The 16,764-nt window shown below is 42.3% G+C and overlaps 2 protein-coding genes across 2 annotated transcripts; both read left to right on the top strand.

Annotated features, from left to right (window-relative positions):
* Positions 1 to 1,356: 1,356 nt before the first annotated feature.
* Positions 1,357 to 11,128, top strand: UTP6 (UTP6, small subunit processome component). Its single transcript, NM_001006207.3, has 19 exons — positions 1,357 to 1,470; positions 1,552 to 1,636; positions 2,441 to 2,482; positions 2,566 to 2,658; positions 3,311 to 3,358; positions 4,153 to 4,216; positions 4,333 to 4,451; positions 4,776 to 4,853; positions 5,269 to 5,350; positions 5,874 to 5,955; positions 6,472 to 6,653; positions 7,445 to 7,524; positions 8,047 to 8,124; positions 8,286 to 8,465; positions 9,030 to 9,110; positions 9,719 to 9,828; positions 9,923 to 9,989; positions 10,266 to 10,338; positions 10,859 to 11,128. The coding sequence occupies exons 1-19, from the start codon at positions 1,379 to 1,381 to the stop codon at positions 11,014 to 11,016; spliced, it is 1,794 nt and encodes a 597-aa protein (NP_001006207.3). The 5' UTR covers positions 1,357 to 1,378; the 3' UTR covers positions 11,017 to 11,128.
* Positions 11,129 to 12,056: 928 nt separating this feature from the next.
* Positions 12,057 to 16,281, top strand: COPRS (coordinator of PRMT5 and differentiation stimulator). The gene is made up of 5 exons (XM_040649789.2): positions 12,057 to 12,162; positions 12,439 to 12,557; positions 12,891 to 13,014; positions 13,843 to 14,082; positions 15,320 to 16,281. The coding sequence occupies exons 3-5, from the start codon at positions 12,894 to 12,896 to the stop codon at positions 15,487 to 15,489; spliced, it is 531 nt and encodes a 176-aa protein (XP_040505723.1). The 5' UTR covers positions 12,057 to 12,162; positions 12,439 to 12,557; positions 12,891 to 12,893; the 3' UTR covers positions 15,490 to 16,281.
* Positions 16,282 to 16,764: the final 483 nt, after the last annotated feature.

Below are 16,764 nucleotides of genomic sequence, written 5' to 3'. Positions count from 1 at the left end.
GCCTTATGAGCCAGGACTGCTCACACAGGATGGCTGTGCCAATCACCCCTCCTGCTGTCCTCGCAGTGGGAAGTTCCTCCTCCTACTACAGAGATGGCAGCTGCTGAATTTTGCAAATACTCTTTGTGATTTGAAAAGGCAAACTGAGAGCTTTGTAACATACAAAACCATAGCTAGTGACAGCTCAGTGTAAGACATGGGAATCTCCAGGGCTGACAGCTTGCATCTGGAACTGCCGTTGTTGCTACAAGGAAAGCAGTGCTGTGATTCAGAGCTGACCCAGCCACGAGGACCTGACCTCAGTAGTTTGTAGGTCTTGGTCTTGTGACTGGATGCTGCCTTTGCGTTTCCTGGTAGCTTTCCTGTCTGACCTCTTCGTGGAAAACAGTGCCACTATTTCCTGTTAGAGTGGAAAGTTGCTAAGCTGCTCCCACAAAGAACTCATGCTTTTTTTCTTTCAAATGAGCACCCGATATGAAACAAACATGAAGCGATAACAGGTAAAAAAATTACCACTGAATTTGATAGTTCCTGTGGTGTTTCATTTGCATTTTTAACATAAGTCAATTGCTCTGCAGTCAGTAACACTTTTTCTACTTTAACTAAAGATAACCTACACCTTTTTTGTTGGCTATAATATGTGAAAACTTGTGGCAGAAGCCCTCTTAGGTCCCTTAACCCATTATCTCTTCCCTTCACCTTGCCTTTTCAGACAAACACCTCCTGCTTTTTCATCCATTTGAGGAACACTGCAACAGGGCAGAACACAGCTGTGAAGGCGTTTTCACCTCTTAGCGGCTCAGCAATGGCAGCAACAACTGAAAGTCTAAGGGCAGTGCTACTGGTGACAGGTATTTAAAACAACACTCTTTAAAAATTACCCCCCTGCCTTCATTTTGTTGTTTCCCTGTCCATCATCTAAGAAACAAACACACAGTGTCTGGTTTTATTAATGCTAATGTACTCAGAAAAACGACGCCCGCGAGAGGGGAGAGCCCCGTGCCTGGGAGAACCCCACCGGGCACGCACCGCATTCGGCCTTCGGAAGGCACGGGCCTACCCCGGCACGGCCCCGAGCGATTCCGCTGCTCCTGAGCTGAGAAAGCTCCTCTCTTCTTCCTGCCCACGTGCCGCTCCCCACCCAAGCCCCCTTCTCGGAGCAGCCTTCCATCAGCCTCGTGCCCCCATCGGAGCACTTCATCAGGCCCCGCAGCCTTCCCAGCATCACGTCACGTCACGTCCCTTCCCCGCTCCCTGTTGCAGCTCGGCGCTGCCTCTGCGGGCTTTCTCGAGGGGCGGGGCGGGCGGAAGTGGCAGCGGCGGCGGGCGGAAGTGGGGGGGAGGGTGCGCACGCGCGTGGTCCGGCGGTGCCGCAGCCATGGCGGAGCGCGTCGAGCAGCGGCTGGAGGACCGCGTGCCGGAGCTGGAGCAGCTGGGGCGGGTCGGCCTCTTCACGCACGAGGAGATCAGGTGGGGCGACCCCCCGGGCCGGTGGGGGCGGCTTTGTGCTGAGGTTCCGGTGCTGATGGCTCCGTGTCTTCTTTCGTACAGGGCTGTCCTGAAGAAGGCCACGGCTCTAGAGTACAAAATACAGAGGAGAGCCCTTCGGAAGGAGGATTTTATCAATTATATTCAGGTAGGCTGTGCTGATTAGCGGTACTCTAACCGCATAGATCCCACTCCGTTAGGAGTTCCGTAGTTGTCTGTGTAAGAAACCTGCTGCTTCTTGAGGGTGTCATCTCTTCGCTGGTAGTGTTTACTCGTGAGTGGTCTGTTAGGACATGAGGCGATGGTTTTAAACTAAAAGAGGTTACATTCAGGTCAGATATCGGAAATACATTGTTTACGTGGGTGTTGATGAGGCTCTGGTGCTGCCCGGAGGTGTCCGAGGCCATGGCTGGGCCCTGAGCTGGCGGGGGGGGCACCCAGCCCACGGTGGGAGTGGGACTGGGGGGGGTTAAGGTCCCTTCTAAACCAAACCGTACTGGGATGATTCTGTAAGCACAGGTTAGGCATGAAGCTTAGACAGCAGTTTGGAGCTTTTGGGGACAAGAAAAACTTCATTCTCATAAGGACTCTTTTCTGTAGTTCTTTCTCTCTCTAGGGATATATCCAGTTTCCTGCTGTGCTGCGTGAGTTGTCTTTCCATGCAACTCATTTTTTGTAGTGTAAAGAATCTGGAGCATGCATTAAAATTCCAGGAGTGTGTGGGTTAAGGCTGAAATACGCCATGCAGTAAAAATGCTAAAACTTACTTCTAGTCACCCTTAGAAAAGCAGTGATCTGCCTGCAAAATAATTGCTTGTGTTTTCTTGGATGTAACTTTTATTACCTGTGTGACTAGCTGTAAAATACGTCATCTTTATTGTTGTTATTTTTTTTCTTTACTATTACACATCTTTTATTTGCCTTTATATGTGTTTTTTTCTCCCCACTCTAGTATGAAATTAATCTGCTGGAGCTGATCAAGAAAAGAAGAGCGGTACGTTTGTCAGTCTCTGAACGTGCAGTCACTGTGCACTAGATTTTCTTGTGCAATGAAAGTAATCCTTTTTTTTCTCCCAGCGCACTGGATACTCATTTAAGAAGGAGGAAATTGAGAGCTCTATTATGCATAGGGTCCACAGCCTCTTCAAACGTGCCACTGGAAAATGGAAAGTAAGTTTGTTTCTTTTGTTTGTAGTGACAGCTTGAAAAATAATCTTTTGGTACATTGTGATGTAAAAATTAACCCAGATATCTCTGCTACCAAATATTTTCACTTATACAGAGAAACGTAACAGAAAATCTAACCGGAAATTTGGTCTTATAGTTAGCAGTGTTACAGAAGTAGGTCATTCATGTCAGATTTTATTATTATTTTTAGAGAAATGATATTTTGTCTTTTCTGAATCATTAGTTGTTATCTGTCCTGAGCCATATGTTGCCATGTGAGTTTTGTGCATCTGCTTGCAAGGACTAGAAATGAAAAGAACTCTCCTTTACTTTGGGCAGAGATTGTCTTGATAGTTTTTGTGGTAAACTGAAATGAGGTACCTAAGAAATCATTTTAGTGAGCTCTCTATTGAGTCAAGCATAATACAGATTTCACTGCAGAGGCAGCAAGAGAGTACATTAAGATGGAGAGTTGGTTTTCTTCAGGTCTTTTACAAGAATGTGGATATCTGAAAAAAGTGAATTTGGGAATCAAAATTCCTCCTTTCTTCATGCCAAGGGGACATACCAAGTGCATATTGTTTGCCTGTCAATGTGCAAGAGTGCTTTTGTACTTGTTCTAAGTTTCATTCTCTCCTACTTGCATTTCCACTAGGAAGATGTCCAGCTTTGGCTGTCACACGTTGCATTTTGCAAGCAGTGGGTGAGTTTTCAAAATCCTGTTCTTACTGATTGAATATACTGGGTTGCTGGTCAGTGAGGCATATGGAAGTTGTATTGTAAGGCAGGGGAACAGGTTGTACTGCAACATACTGTAGTACTGAAATAATTTTGAAGGTATTATTGGACCTGCCTGGAATTTTCAGTGGTGTACATAAATGGAGAATCTGATTCAGACAAATTAGAGTGAAATGTGGTGGTTGCTGCTGGCAAAAGCAAGGCTAACTGCACTGAATCTGGAGTACAGCTTGGTTTGAGAGTATTGTAACATAACCTTTTGGCTTGAGAGTATTCATTCATTTTATGGAATGAATGAGTCACCTGCCTGTGAACTGTGATTTTTGTTTCAAATGTTTCTTGTAGTGATTATGCTGAAAAGTGTAATTCTGGCAGTCTAGTACTCTGTGAAGTTCTCTGTGCAAGTCTTCATGTTGTTCCCAGCATCCAGTTGTTATCCTTGTACTGAAAGAGATGATCTTAGCATAGTAATATGAGCAACTGAAGAAAAATGCAGACCTTACCAAAAGTGGTGAAGGAGATTTGTAACTTAGGCAACATCTGTGTTAGCTGTCTAGGTGCAGAAGAGTTAACTGTGCTAATGCAGTCTGGTAATGATTGAAAGCTGGTTGATACTGAGTAAGTGCCAAAAACTTTGGTCTAAAGTTAGAGTAGGAGAGAAGTATCTTTTCCAGTATGATTGCATTGCAACTTATAAGTGTTTTTAGTGAAACTTCAGTGTAAAACTGACAAAGTAAAACAAAGCTATTTCTTTTACAGAATGCAAAACATCAGCTTAGTAAGGTGTTTTCTACTATGTTGGCTATTCATCCCAATAAACCAGGTAAACAAAACAAAGCTGAGCACTGAATAGGAACATCCTGGAGAACAGTTTCAGAATGGATTCTCATGAGCAGACACTTGCTTAGCCTTAAAATGAATTCATATCTTCTGTTACAGCACTGTGGATTATGGCAGCAAAATGGGAAATGGAAACACGACTCTCCTCAGAAAGTGCCAGGCACTTATTTCTGCGTGCTTTGCGCTTCCATCCAGAGTGTCCAAAACTTTATCAAGAGGTAACTTCATGGTTTACTTACATGATAAGTTCTTTGAGCACTCAGAGCAAACCAGTCCAGCAGATTTCTCAGATGAGGTTGGCAAAAACTCAGATCAATCTGGTTTAAGGAATGACCAAAAGGTGGACATTTCTGAATGTGTGACGTTTGTGCCTATAAGCACAGGTCTTTAAAAGCTGAGGCTCACAGGCGTGTGTGATGTGTTGGCTAAGTCCTGTAGCTCCTCAGGCAAAGCTTGCTTTTCCTCATGTTTGTGAACTTAACATATTTTATGCTTTATCCAGCCTCCCTTCTCATCACTTAATTGTATTTTCTTTCTTGCAGTATTTTAGAATGGAACTGATGAATGCAGAAAAACAGAGGAAGGAAAAGAAAGAACTTGAACGAGCGAAGATGAACTTGGTAGGTCATGTAGATTTACTTTGGAATACTATCTGCTTGTGTATCACACATTTTAAAGTTGAACTTCAAGGGTTTCTATTAATGATTCACTTGAGGACAGCTTAGAGAGTTTTTGTTCATGCTCTGTGGCTATGCTAAACTTGCCAAATGTTGTCTGATGCTGAGTTTAAATACTATATACTTCAATTTTTCTTTACATTTCTAAAATGTTCTGTTAATACCTCTCAGTTTGAAAGTTAGCTGCCATTTCTGGAAAGTAATATTTAAATATTTTTTCATTATACTTAGCTTGTGGAAACCAGGTTAAGATAAATTTAGATGAAGAATAACTTTCATTTTCTGGTATTTTTCTGTATTTGCAAAAACAATAGCTGAAAAAAGGAAAACTTTCAACAATGCTATGTTGATATTACAGGAGGAATTCAATTATTCTGAGAAGATTCTTAATGGGGAAATGGCTCACATAATCTACAGGGATGCTGCTCAGAAAATTAAAGGTGATTTAACATTTCATTTACTTGGTAGGAAAACAGTCATGTTTAGGTCAGCTGCGTTCTCAAAGGTAAATTAGGAAGATACAAGATAGGTGGATTATAATTCATTGACAGTGTGTGGAGTTTTCAATGGGCCTGACTCGTGTAGAGCCATTCTGTGTTTTTGTGAAAGAATTGAATGAGTGAGTAGTGGAGGTGGAACCAAGTTTGAAGGGTGTGTAAGCATGTCAGAAGACAGGACTAGTTTATCACTTCTGAGTCTGGAATGTTCCTGCCTTATGGCCTTTTTTTTTTTTGTCACTGTCTAGCATGAAATCTTGAAGCATGCAGCCAGGCAGTCAACATCCTAACATATGGCTTACCATATGGGTTGAATGCTGAGGCTTACAGAAAAGAGTATCTGTCTGGACACTTAAATGATATCTGTGTCTTGAACAAGACTGTCAAGGATACAGAAATGCAAAGGGTGTGATGGGATGTGATATTCTACTTGATACATTTTTTTTTTTCCCCTCTTGATCTCTAGGTGTTGAGTTCCATCTGGCTCTACTTTCTATTGCGAAACTCTTTGATTTTACACATGATTTGCAAAAAGAAATCCTTGAGAGGTGAGATCTCTTTTTTCAGTAAGCCTAATTTGTAGTGAGTTGAGAGGTTAATGACTAAAGGTTGTTCCTCTATGGAAATAAAATGTTGAGATGTATGGGAAATACTTCTAAGAAAATGTATGTGAGGTAAGTATACCCTTAGGAAAAGGATGCATGAAAGAACTTCATTATAGACTTTGAAAACCTGCTAAGAAACACTTAAATACATTTGTTGCTGAATTATTCCAAGTAAGTAAGTGTAGGAACTATTTTACTTGGTTCTTCTTTTTCTTTAGTTTCTCCAGTTTTGCTCTCCAGATCTCTCTGGAAAGGTGCCATTCTCGTTCACTCTATTACTGCAGAATATGAATACTAATAGCAAACAAAAACAAAAAACCCTGGTATTTTCTCTTGTGGAAAAGTAAGGTGTCTCTTGTATCTGATTACTTAGGAATTATGTACAGTATGACAACCCGTCTAAACATATTTGTCAAAAAGCAATGGCAGTAAATGGGTATTACAGATATAGTACGTTAGTTTGCAGGCTGAATATGCTGATAATCCTCTGACATGGGACTACATGGCCCGTCGAGAGCTGGAGCTGGGGTCCCTGAAGTCCACAGAACCCACCACAAAACAGATGAAAGTGTCTGAAATGACCCAGAGAGAGGAACGTTGCTGTGCAGTCTTTGATGAGGCTGTGACAGCAGTCCCCACAGGTGAAATATTCTGTCCACATTTTAACATCAGTTTTTCCTGCTGTGAGAGTTTTGAAGGAGGATGCCAGTAGCTTTGGGTTTTAGATCCATTTTGGGGATCTCCTTTGTGTGTTGTTGAGGTTATTTTCAAATGTACTTATGGTCTTGAAAGAGTTGCTTAGCAACAAAAAACACTTTGAGTTTACTTTTATTAGTGTGATTTAACAATAGAAGTGTGCATACAGGAGGACAGAGGTTTGGGAATTGTAAATGAAGTTTCCTAAATAAAGGAAATGTGTTGAACTGAATTATTATTGTTGGTTAGCTGTGAGTAAGCATTGCTTTTGAGTTGTCAATGAGTGGATATCCAGCTTCAATATCTGACATTATCTTTATTCTCAAAAGAGTTGATACAGAGACTGTGTGGAGTGGATGCAAACCTGCTGCTTACATAGTCTTTCATGTTAGGCAGATGGAAGATTTTCTCAATTGCCTGTGAATGTTCTGCAGGCCCATTGAAAATACAGGCAAAAAGGTGCATTGAAAATTAACTGTGTCACTGTGTTCTGAAGCCTCAGCTTAATTAAGAGCTTGATGCTCTTTAGAAAGAGTTACTGATTGCAGCTAATACTGGGAAGCAATTTTTAACGCTAATGTTTTAAAGCAGGGTCTCTTTTCTAGTACAATATTGATTTAAAAAGTTGGCATTAACACTTGGTGCTTGGATTCTCTTTATCCCTTACCTTAAAGACAAATGTTTGAACTTATTGTTGTGATTCTATGAAGCATGACAAAAGTCTTTGATTCTACAGAGGACATGTGGAAATGCTACATCACTTTCTGCTTAGAGAGATATAACAGGAAAACCAACAGTGAAGAATTAAAGCAAAAGGTAAAAAGCTCATTAGGAAATCATAGTCCCGAAACAACCCTATTTTTACTGGCCTTTTGTAATCTTTCAGACAAGGAGTTAATGTTTGAACGTTTTATCAGAAATAGTGACAAGTAACTATCTTAAAAATCATTCAGTCTCCATCTGAGGGAAGGTGTGTTACCATTAGACACACCTGGGCTGCCTGAATGTGAATATCTCAAGCACAAATCAGTCTTGTCAGTAAAGTGCTATGAGCTCCTGGTATGGAAGTTAAGAGTGCAAACTTGGAATTGTTCTGTGTGGCTTGATTGCCTTTTAATACATTGCTATGTTGTCCTTTTGCTCCTCAAAGAAGAGGTATAATTCAAATGCTCAGATTCCACCTTTATGTTGTAAATAGTATGAGTATGTATAATATCAGATTTATAAATTTTATTGGATTTCAGTAACATTCTGATATACAAATCCACTGGCTTTCTGGTAATGCTAGGATCTTGTTTTTGGAGAAACAATGCTTATTTACCTCATTTCTTGTTCTAGAGGCTGGAGAGGACACTGAGTGTGTTCAGCAAAGCTCATGAGTCCAGTTTGCTGCCAGAAGCTCTCTATAAGCAGTGGGTAAGAAAAATAGTACAGAAAAATAGATTGGTGGACTGTCCTGCGTTGATGCATGCCTAGCTTTACCATTTTGTGTAATAAACAAAGTGGGCAATACTGTATTCACGGTGTTGCTTTTAACAAAATACTACATGTTTCTTGTGGTATCTGCTGTTTTTTAGCTTCAGCTGTTACTGGAGTCCAGCCTTTCTCAGAAGGCTGCAGAGGTGGCAGAAGCTGCAACTAAGCGTTTCAGCCTGTCAGTGGAAATATGGCAGTTGAGGCTGCAGGTGCTGATCCAGCTGAAGAGTGACAATGTGACCCAGTGTTTTGAAGAAGCCTTTAAGCATGTGAAATCTAAGGTTTGTGCTGGTTTTATGTACTTGCATGCATGCATGAGGTGGAAAACCTCTGATACTTATTTAAAGGTTTTTTTTTTTTCTTCATAGTGCACTTACATTCCCTGGCTGCTTTTTAGGTCTGTTTCACTTGCATATTGCATTCAGGAGCACTGAGGAATTACAAGTTGTTTGTGTGTGGGGTATTTTATTTCAAGCTTTAAATGATTTACCTGCTTTTTTGCTGTTCCATTTCAAACTGACTACAAGGATTGATGAGAGGAAGCAAGAAGCTGATTTGTTCCTTTTCCTCCCTGTACTCTGAAGTTATTTCTGTATTTCAGTGCTCTGATGCACAAGAATTTTTCTCTCATTCCTGGCAACATATCTAGCAGCAGTCCATCTAAGTAGTATTAGTTGTATGAGTTAGAAAGGAGACAAGAAGAGATTTCAGTCTGCAGTCTAAAGTTCTTTCTGAGAGCTGTCTCAAGGATGGTTAATGCAGAACCTGGTAGTTACGTTGCTGTCTCTAAAAATCACTCTGAGTTGCTATATTTCAATCAGTTGACTTCTGTGTTTATCTTGTAGGGCACTTTACCATTATGGACCCTCTGGGTGGAATGGAGTGAAGTCACAAATAGCAAGGAAGACACAGAAGCTCTCTACCAGGTAATTCCAAGTAAAACTGTTTTCAAAAGTCAGCTGTTCGTAAGCTTGCAAGCATAAAGATCATCACTGTGCTTCAAAGACACAACCAATAATAGCCTCTTACTTCATGTTGTTCAACTTCTGCTGTATTCTAAGATGTCTGTCTGATTACTGAACATCGTCCAGTCCATGGAAGGCATCAGCCTTGTTGCAGAAGACTCAAGAAGAAAACTGAGATGTGAATCCTAATGTAAATTTTCTAAATATCTGTGCAAAACGTGCTATTTGTCTGGCATGTTGGATTTCTTGTTTCATTTTTTTTTATTTACAACATAAAACAGTGGAAGCTAAATTGAGTTACTTATTGAACATTGTAAAACCTTCTGTATGAAGGATGATACGGAAATGCCATGGAATATTGAAGGAGACGTGTTTTAGATTACAACTAACATTGGATTTATTACATAATGCTGTTTCTCAGACATGATTTAGAATGCTTTTGTTATTACTTTCTCTCACAAGACCCCGTGTGTCAGATGTCTAATGAGAGAGAAGATGCTGCTTCATCCTTCTTGTAACCTTTTAATTGTAGCTTATCTAGTTGTTTTTGTTTTGTTTTAAACTTGCAGAGGTCCTTACATGCCGTAGCTCCTGCTGAATCTGTGACTATGAAAGAAAAGTATCTCGATTGGGCTTACAGGAGTGGTGGATATAAGAAAGTAAGAAGAGTCTTTACCAGGTGACAAGAAAATGACTTCAAACCCGATTATTCTACGGCAAAAAGTAAAGGAAACATGGCATAAAGTTTGAAGTTATTTCTGTTTTTTCTTTAGCCTACATGAAAGTCGCCCGCTTTCACTTGACTTCTTCAGGAAGATGATTGAAATAGAAAAGGAGCAAGTAAGTTGCTGGATATCCAATTACTGCCTTGTATTTGTAAAATACACTTCTAACTTTGATATGAAATTAAAGGCTTGTAAGCAGTGTCTTTTGTAATCAATATTTACCTTCTGATGTTGATTCATAGTATGTAATACAAAAGCAAGTGTCATGGTAACTAACCTTTGGCAGTGTGTGTATATGTATTACCATGACTTTCACTTTGTAAGAATGTAATCAAGCTGCAGACTCACTTCTGTGCAAAATGAATGGTCTTTTAATACCTTCTTGTGTTAGGAATCGTGCAAAATGCTTCATCTGAGAGAATACTACGAACGTGCTTTGAGAGAGTTTGGTTCAGCGGATTCTGGTAAGGAGATTTTCTTCTCCCCCCCAATTCATTGCTACCTCTTATTTCCATTCGGGGAGGGGGAAGTTGCTATTTGTTCTGCTGTTACGATTGCTGTCATGCAGAGTGGAGCCAGTATCTTTGGTGCATGACACTGCAGTGACCCTACTCAATCTGGGGCCTTTGTTCACAGTAGGATGGCTTCAACAGAACTACTAGCAAATAGTAATTTTGACACTGGCTGGCGTAAGAGATGCCTGTCACCTTTAATTTACATTTGTGAACAGTATGGAGCCATGTTTTATAATAGAAAATAAATAGCTCAATTTCTCTGATGGTATGGGAAGCTGCTGAAGAATTGCATTATTTCTTAAGATATCAGTGTTTCAGCTGGGAGCAGAACCAGGCTTTTGGACCTCAAGGGAGAAGGAGGAAGAGTTTTGACCAACTAAACCTCAGAAAAAGAGGGTTTCTAGGTTAGGTTTAGTATGTTTATTAAATATCCAATCAAAATCTAAACTAGAACGTTTTTCCCTTAAAGATCTCTGGCTGGAATATATCAAAGAGGAGCTAAGTCATCCCCAGGGCAAACCAGAAAACTCTGCGAGTATTCACTGGCGAGCTATGAAGATGTTACAGGAAGATCAGGTGGAAGACTTCATTTCCAAGTACACTTTATTGCAAACTGGACACATATGAAAAAACTATAAATAATTACAGCACAACATGGTGGATTTAAAAAAAAAAAAAAACTTGTGTAGAAAGGTAAATATGTTCCTGGGTCATATTAAAGTGCACTTTCTTTACTGCATGTGTGGAAAGAGTTCAGTCCCTGCGCAGCTGTTCCTGGTGTTTCTCTGTCAGTGTCAGGTTCGTGTGCACAGCTGGAGATGGCAGAGGCATCTCTGAGCTCTCTGAGATTTCCTCCAGCCTGTACATTGAGATGGTAGTTGCAATGCATCAGCTTTTACAATGGCAAGCTAATATCGCAGCACATAAATACAGAACAAACAACAGAATAAACCACTGTACACCTGGGGGGAGTTCTTAACATCAAGTTCAGTACGGAAAGAATGGAACCCTGGATAAACAGTGTGTAAAATGATGGTGTTTATTTGCTTCTTAACCTTGAAGTCATCTGTAATCCTCTTTTCAAAAGCCAAACAACTTCTGCAACCGTTTTGTTTCCTCCTAAGTAATGGAGTGACTGCACGGTGCAGGTGAGCAGAGCTCTGTCACAGATGTTCCTGCCGTGCCGGGGTAAGTTCTGATCTGTGCTTCAGCCTTTAGATGGATCCCTGCTCACCTGCGGCTCCATCCCTGTGTCTGCAGGGGCTGTGCTTTTGCTGTGCTCCGCGTTGCTGCTTCCTCCCACCGCACGCCCTGGGGCTGCAGGGTGAGCAGCCGATTGGACGGAACCCCACGGAGCAGGGCAGGTGTTCCACAGCTGTGTGAATGGCAAGAGGTCCTGCACCTCTACGCTCTGATTTGACTGCTTGTTTCTGTTTGTTTGTTTGTTTGTTTTTCTCCTTCCCTCTCTCCCTTTCTCTATGACTGGAAAAACTTTCCAGTAGCAGTGAAAGAAGTTACATATCGTGTATTTAAAGAAAGTTGACAGTGAGCGCGGTGTCTGCGCGTAGATAAGGCCGCGTGCCGCCCCCCCAGCGGGGCAAACCGCCTCGCCGCGGTGGCAGCTGCCGATCCGCCCCCAGCAGCGGGCACGGTGCCGCGGAGGGGCCGAGCAGGGCGGGCGCGCGCCGACAGAACTCCTCGCGGCTGCGCTCGCGGGCGTCACCTCAGCGCTGCCCGGCCGCCGCGGTGGGATCCTGCGGGGCGGGGAGAGGGGTAGGGCCAGCTCGTTTCTACCGTGCGGGGAGCTGAGGAAGAGGAGAAGGAGGAGGAAGAGGAGGAGGAGGGGTCGCCGGCGCGGAGCTGCCCGATATACGCCGCGTTCTGCCCGCGTTGCGCATTCCGACCCCGGGTAGAGCCGCGTGCAACCGCCGCGTGCTCGGGGCTGTGCGGACACCCGGCAGCGCACCGCCCTGCCTGTCCTGTAGAGGAATCTCTCTGTGGTAGTGTAACTGCTGAGGATAACTTGTGTTTTCTTTGCCCTCCTTTTAGGGACCGTCAGACACGTTGAGGTGTTACCTCCTGCTGCGTGTCCTCCATCTTTGTCCGGTTCCTTAGGGCTGCTGGGAGCCCTGGCCCTCATATTTCCTTGGCACAACACCTCACACGAGGTGGATAGCCCGTAATCGTTGGTCTTTATACGCATAGAGCTGCCGCTTTTGCCTTTGTTACCTTTGCTGCCTTTTCTGGCTGCTGTTGTACCACACGGGTGTGTTCTGGGAGCTGCTCCCAAAATCTGGCAGGCCTGAGCTGTCCCATGCAGCCAGGTGTGAGCCATGGCAGCAGCAGGAAGAGCCTCCCTGGGCAGCTTTGCTTTCTGATGTTAAAGGCTGTCTGATTCGTTAACAGAACAAACAAACGGACCCATGGGCTCCACAACACCAAAGTGCTGCAGCTGCGGGAGCCTGAAATGAGTAACTGAATTCCTTACAACTGCTTTGTAGGTGATGGCTGCCACTCTTGAGCACACGAGCTTGGAGGAGGAACAGCCTCCTAACAAGAAGGAAACCATGACCTGGAAACCCACAGAAGTTAAGCCCAAAATATTAGGGCAAACTAAAGCAGATGGTAAGTAACAGAACTCCTGCTGAGAGAAATGTTCTTAAAAGCTGCAAGGGAAATCCTTGTTACTGTGCTAGGTTATTTCTATGTAGATATTGTGTATTCCTATATATTGAGAGCGTAGGGCAGCTGTTAGGTCCTGGTGATTGATTGAGCACCTGGTGAAGGGGTGTGTCTGGCCCAGGGAGCACAGGCACATTGCTTGCACCTGTGCTCTCCGTGTGACCAGGAGGGGTGGACCCAGGGTGCAGCCCCCCGTGGACTCATATGAGGGCCAGCCTCGAACAGGAGAGCTTCTTTTGCACGTGGGCTGCTTGCTGTAGAGGTGCTGTATGGCCAGAGGGCCCCTTCACTACTTGGGTGAGTTCCTTCTGTAAATGACTGTTGGCCTTCCTGTGAATACTTTGTATGGTATCACCAAGAACCTGTTGGGAGATGTTTTGCTTCTTCATAAGCGGAACAGAGAGTATTTACTCAATGCTACCAAAAGGAAGTCAGAGCTGTAGTTTTTCGGCATACTTAAAATAAAAGCAGGAAAAACCCCCAGATAAACCAGATATGAATGTGAAGAAGGTCTGCTAGCTCCTGTGCTCTGGTTTAAAGAGCAGTGTTCCAACAATGGTCTACAAAAAATCCTTACTTGGGCTTGTGTTGTGATGTAGGGCTGCATCTGGCCTCCCCAAGCACCCGAAACCCAAAACAGTGCGTGGAATAGGTTCTAATTACATTAGTAGTTACAAAGTATAACACGCTTGGCCGCATTATTCTGTTATAAGCATTTAATTGTTCCCATTCAATTTCTAATGATCTCTTGGCTATTTCTATTATTTTTAGAATGTTTGCTGAAGAATATCCTATGTGTCCTTGATAGTGACTCTGAAGGAAGTGAATTCTCTGATATCTCTGCATGTGAAGATGATGTCAGTCTGCATACAGACACTGACATGGAAGACTTGTGTGGTGAACTCTCTCGTATGCCTGAGGATGTAACTTTCCCTCAGCAGCAAACTGCTTCGACGTATGAGGTGGAGGACTGGGATAAAGAGTTGGAGGAGTCTGAATGTAGTCCTTATGGTAAGTACAAATTTACTGGTGGTTCATTTGAGTTTTGGTTAGCACGTGGAGGTAGGTGCTCCACAGAACGCATCTGAAAACTTCTGTGTTCTGTTTTAGGGATTTTTTTGTTTGCTTACCTCATGGGTTTGTAATGTACAGTTTTGTTGCCAAATATAGGGCTTACGGGCAGTGTTGTGGCATTTGTGTGTAAATCTTGCTTGAGCAATTCTTAAGGAGTGGAATAGTGAGAAGGATTGTCTGTACATATTGAGCTTCACTGCAGAAGTTAATGCTCTACTGTAATGCGTCTGTGTTAATCTGAAACTGAAGGGAGGTTCAGAAAACGTTCCTTTTCTCCACAAATTCAGCCATAACATCTCTCAAGAGCATGGACTTTTTGAGTGTGAAGTGATGCAAGCACTCAGTCTCTGCTCTAAATATGATTTGTTGCTACTTTTGCTGTAGAGGTTTTCTTTGTTATGTGGTTGAGTGTTGTTGGTTGGTTGGTTGTTGGTTTGCTTGTTTGATTGGTTTAATTCCATGAATGGCTGTTTGCACTCCAGTTCTGTAAGCTGATAACAGGAGCAGCTGTGGCCTTCTTATGAGATCGCTCTGATTTTAAAGTGGAAATAGAGTAGTGGTTTTCATACTGGGTAACTCAATGTAAAGGCTGAAAGTGCATATGCTGTCCTTCCAGTGTCTGCTGAGTAGAAATCTTTTGCTTCTGAAAGGACTTCACCCTATTTTTATGCCAAGTTGGTTAATTAACTGGTTTATTAGACTTAATTCTAGCCTAGTGGAGGTACTGTTCTGAGCTAGTTTTTACACAACTCCACCCTTCTGTTCTTGTCCAGTGACCCAGCCAGCCTTTAGGAGACATCCAGGCCCCTTAATTTGGAATGTGGTTATGGAGAGAACAGGAGAAAGAAGGGGAAATAAGCATAATGGCTTTGAGCTTTTCATGTCTGAAGAGAAGAATTGCATGCGTGTGTGTGCTGGTGTCAGATGTACTGGACTCAAATACATCACTGCACTTTCCAGAAAACTGTTTTGTCTGTGTCAGGAACTTTAATGAAAATGAAGATTTTGCCAAACTTCTTTGCTTTGTTGGTAGATGTAATTCAGGAGTGCTGGTACATCCGACTGAAGCTCTTAACTGGAAGATGCTGCAGAAGTGCAAAATGATCTGCCGAGTTATGCCACTGGCTTTCTGAATATCTTTTGTGGTTTAAATCTTTTCTTTGATCTTCTTTAGATGCTGGTGATCTCTACTGTGGAAGCTTTCAGGAAAATAATCTTTTGGCCTCGTACTCATTTCGAGAGGATTCATTGTACAACCCGTGCTGTCACCATGCAGCTTGCCTTGCTTTTACGCTGCCAGTTAGAATGACTGAGGTTGGCCAGTTTGATGATGCTGATGAATGAGGTCAGAACTAAGTTTGGCTTCTGAGTTGGATTGTTCTTCACTGACTGAGTTGCAGGTGCTAACTGTAAGCTGCTAGTGCACTTCTGGACTGTTTTCTGTTTGTGTTTCTGTGTTGCTAATTCATTGTTTGGGAGGAAGTATGTAATTTCAAATCTTAGCTTGATTGCAAAGTGTTGCTGATTTTGGCATGCCTGGTACTTGCATGTCTGGACACTTAACCTGTAATTTTCTTTCATTTGTTATGGTATTGGTCTTAAAAACTCTTCTTCCTTCCAATATTCTGTTGTACTCCTGTGTTGCAGTTTGTGACTACATATTAGTTGTGACAAAATTAGACGTGGCAATACAAAATGAGTTCTTTTGGTTTGATGTGTTTCAATACAAAGGAATTTGCAAAATGTCTGTGAAGTATGTAACACATGTGGGCATATATTTGGGATTGTTTCCTGTAGAAATTCTGTGTGTTTGACAGACTCCCAGGAAAGATTTCTGCACATCAGACCTCATACTCAGGTGTATTGTCTTCCAGTCTCACAGTTGTCTGACACTGTGTGAGGATGTTTTAAAGACATGTAATGACAAAGAAAATACGCTTATGTGATCTCAGTGTGTCCTGCGAACAGCAGTGAATTGAGATTCATGATATTACTGATACTTTGATATTTCTTTGTTGACAAATGAGGAAATGGGAACACAAAATACTTCCATAAAGTTTCCAAGAGAATAGCTGGAACTGGAACTATATCCTTTTTGCCTCTGCTTTGGAATTAAAGGAAATGTTCTCAAATGAAGCATGGAAGTGGATTGAATGACTGGCTACTTAAAAAAAAAACAATTTCCTATTGCTCATGATTCTTTAATCACTTCTCAGGAATGTTTTGATGACTGTTTTGTCACTGCCCAATACTGAAGCATGGTACCTTTGTTTATTCTCAGGCAAAGAGTTGACACAGTTGGAAGACCTTTTTAAACTATCCAGTGTATGAGACTAAAATAACTTATGTATTATTTTGGGAGGAGGAAGTGAGTGAGAGTAACATTTGTTTAATCTTTTCTTTGAGAGCAGAGGAAGGCAAGAGCTTGGAGAAGTCTTTTTTTCTGGTACATGGGAGTTCCTGATTAAATCTGAGTATGTAGTAAAGAGCAGAAGCTGGCTGTTGGTTTTGTAGCTGAGGGCCTGTTTGTTTATTCCAGTATGATGGAGTCCTCCAAGTAGTCAGATTTCTGTCAAGACTTAATTCAGCACGCCTCCAGCGCACGCACATACACAGAAG

This window comes from Gallus gallus, chromosome 18 (genome assembly GCF_016699485.2).
Source record: "Gallus gallus isolate bGalGal1 chromosome 18, bGalGal1.mat.broiler.GRCg7b, whole genome shotgun sequence".
NCBI classification, from domain to species: domain Eukaryota; kingdom Metazoa; phylum Chordata; class Aves; order Galliformes; family Phasianidae; genus Gallus; species Gallus gallus.
The sequence above is the reverse complement of the archived record's forward strand: the minus strand, read 5'-3'. Positions and strand labels throughout refer to the sequence as shown.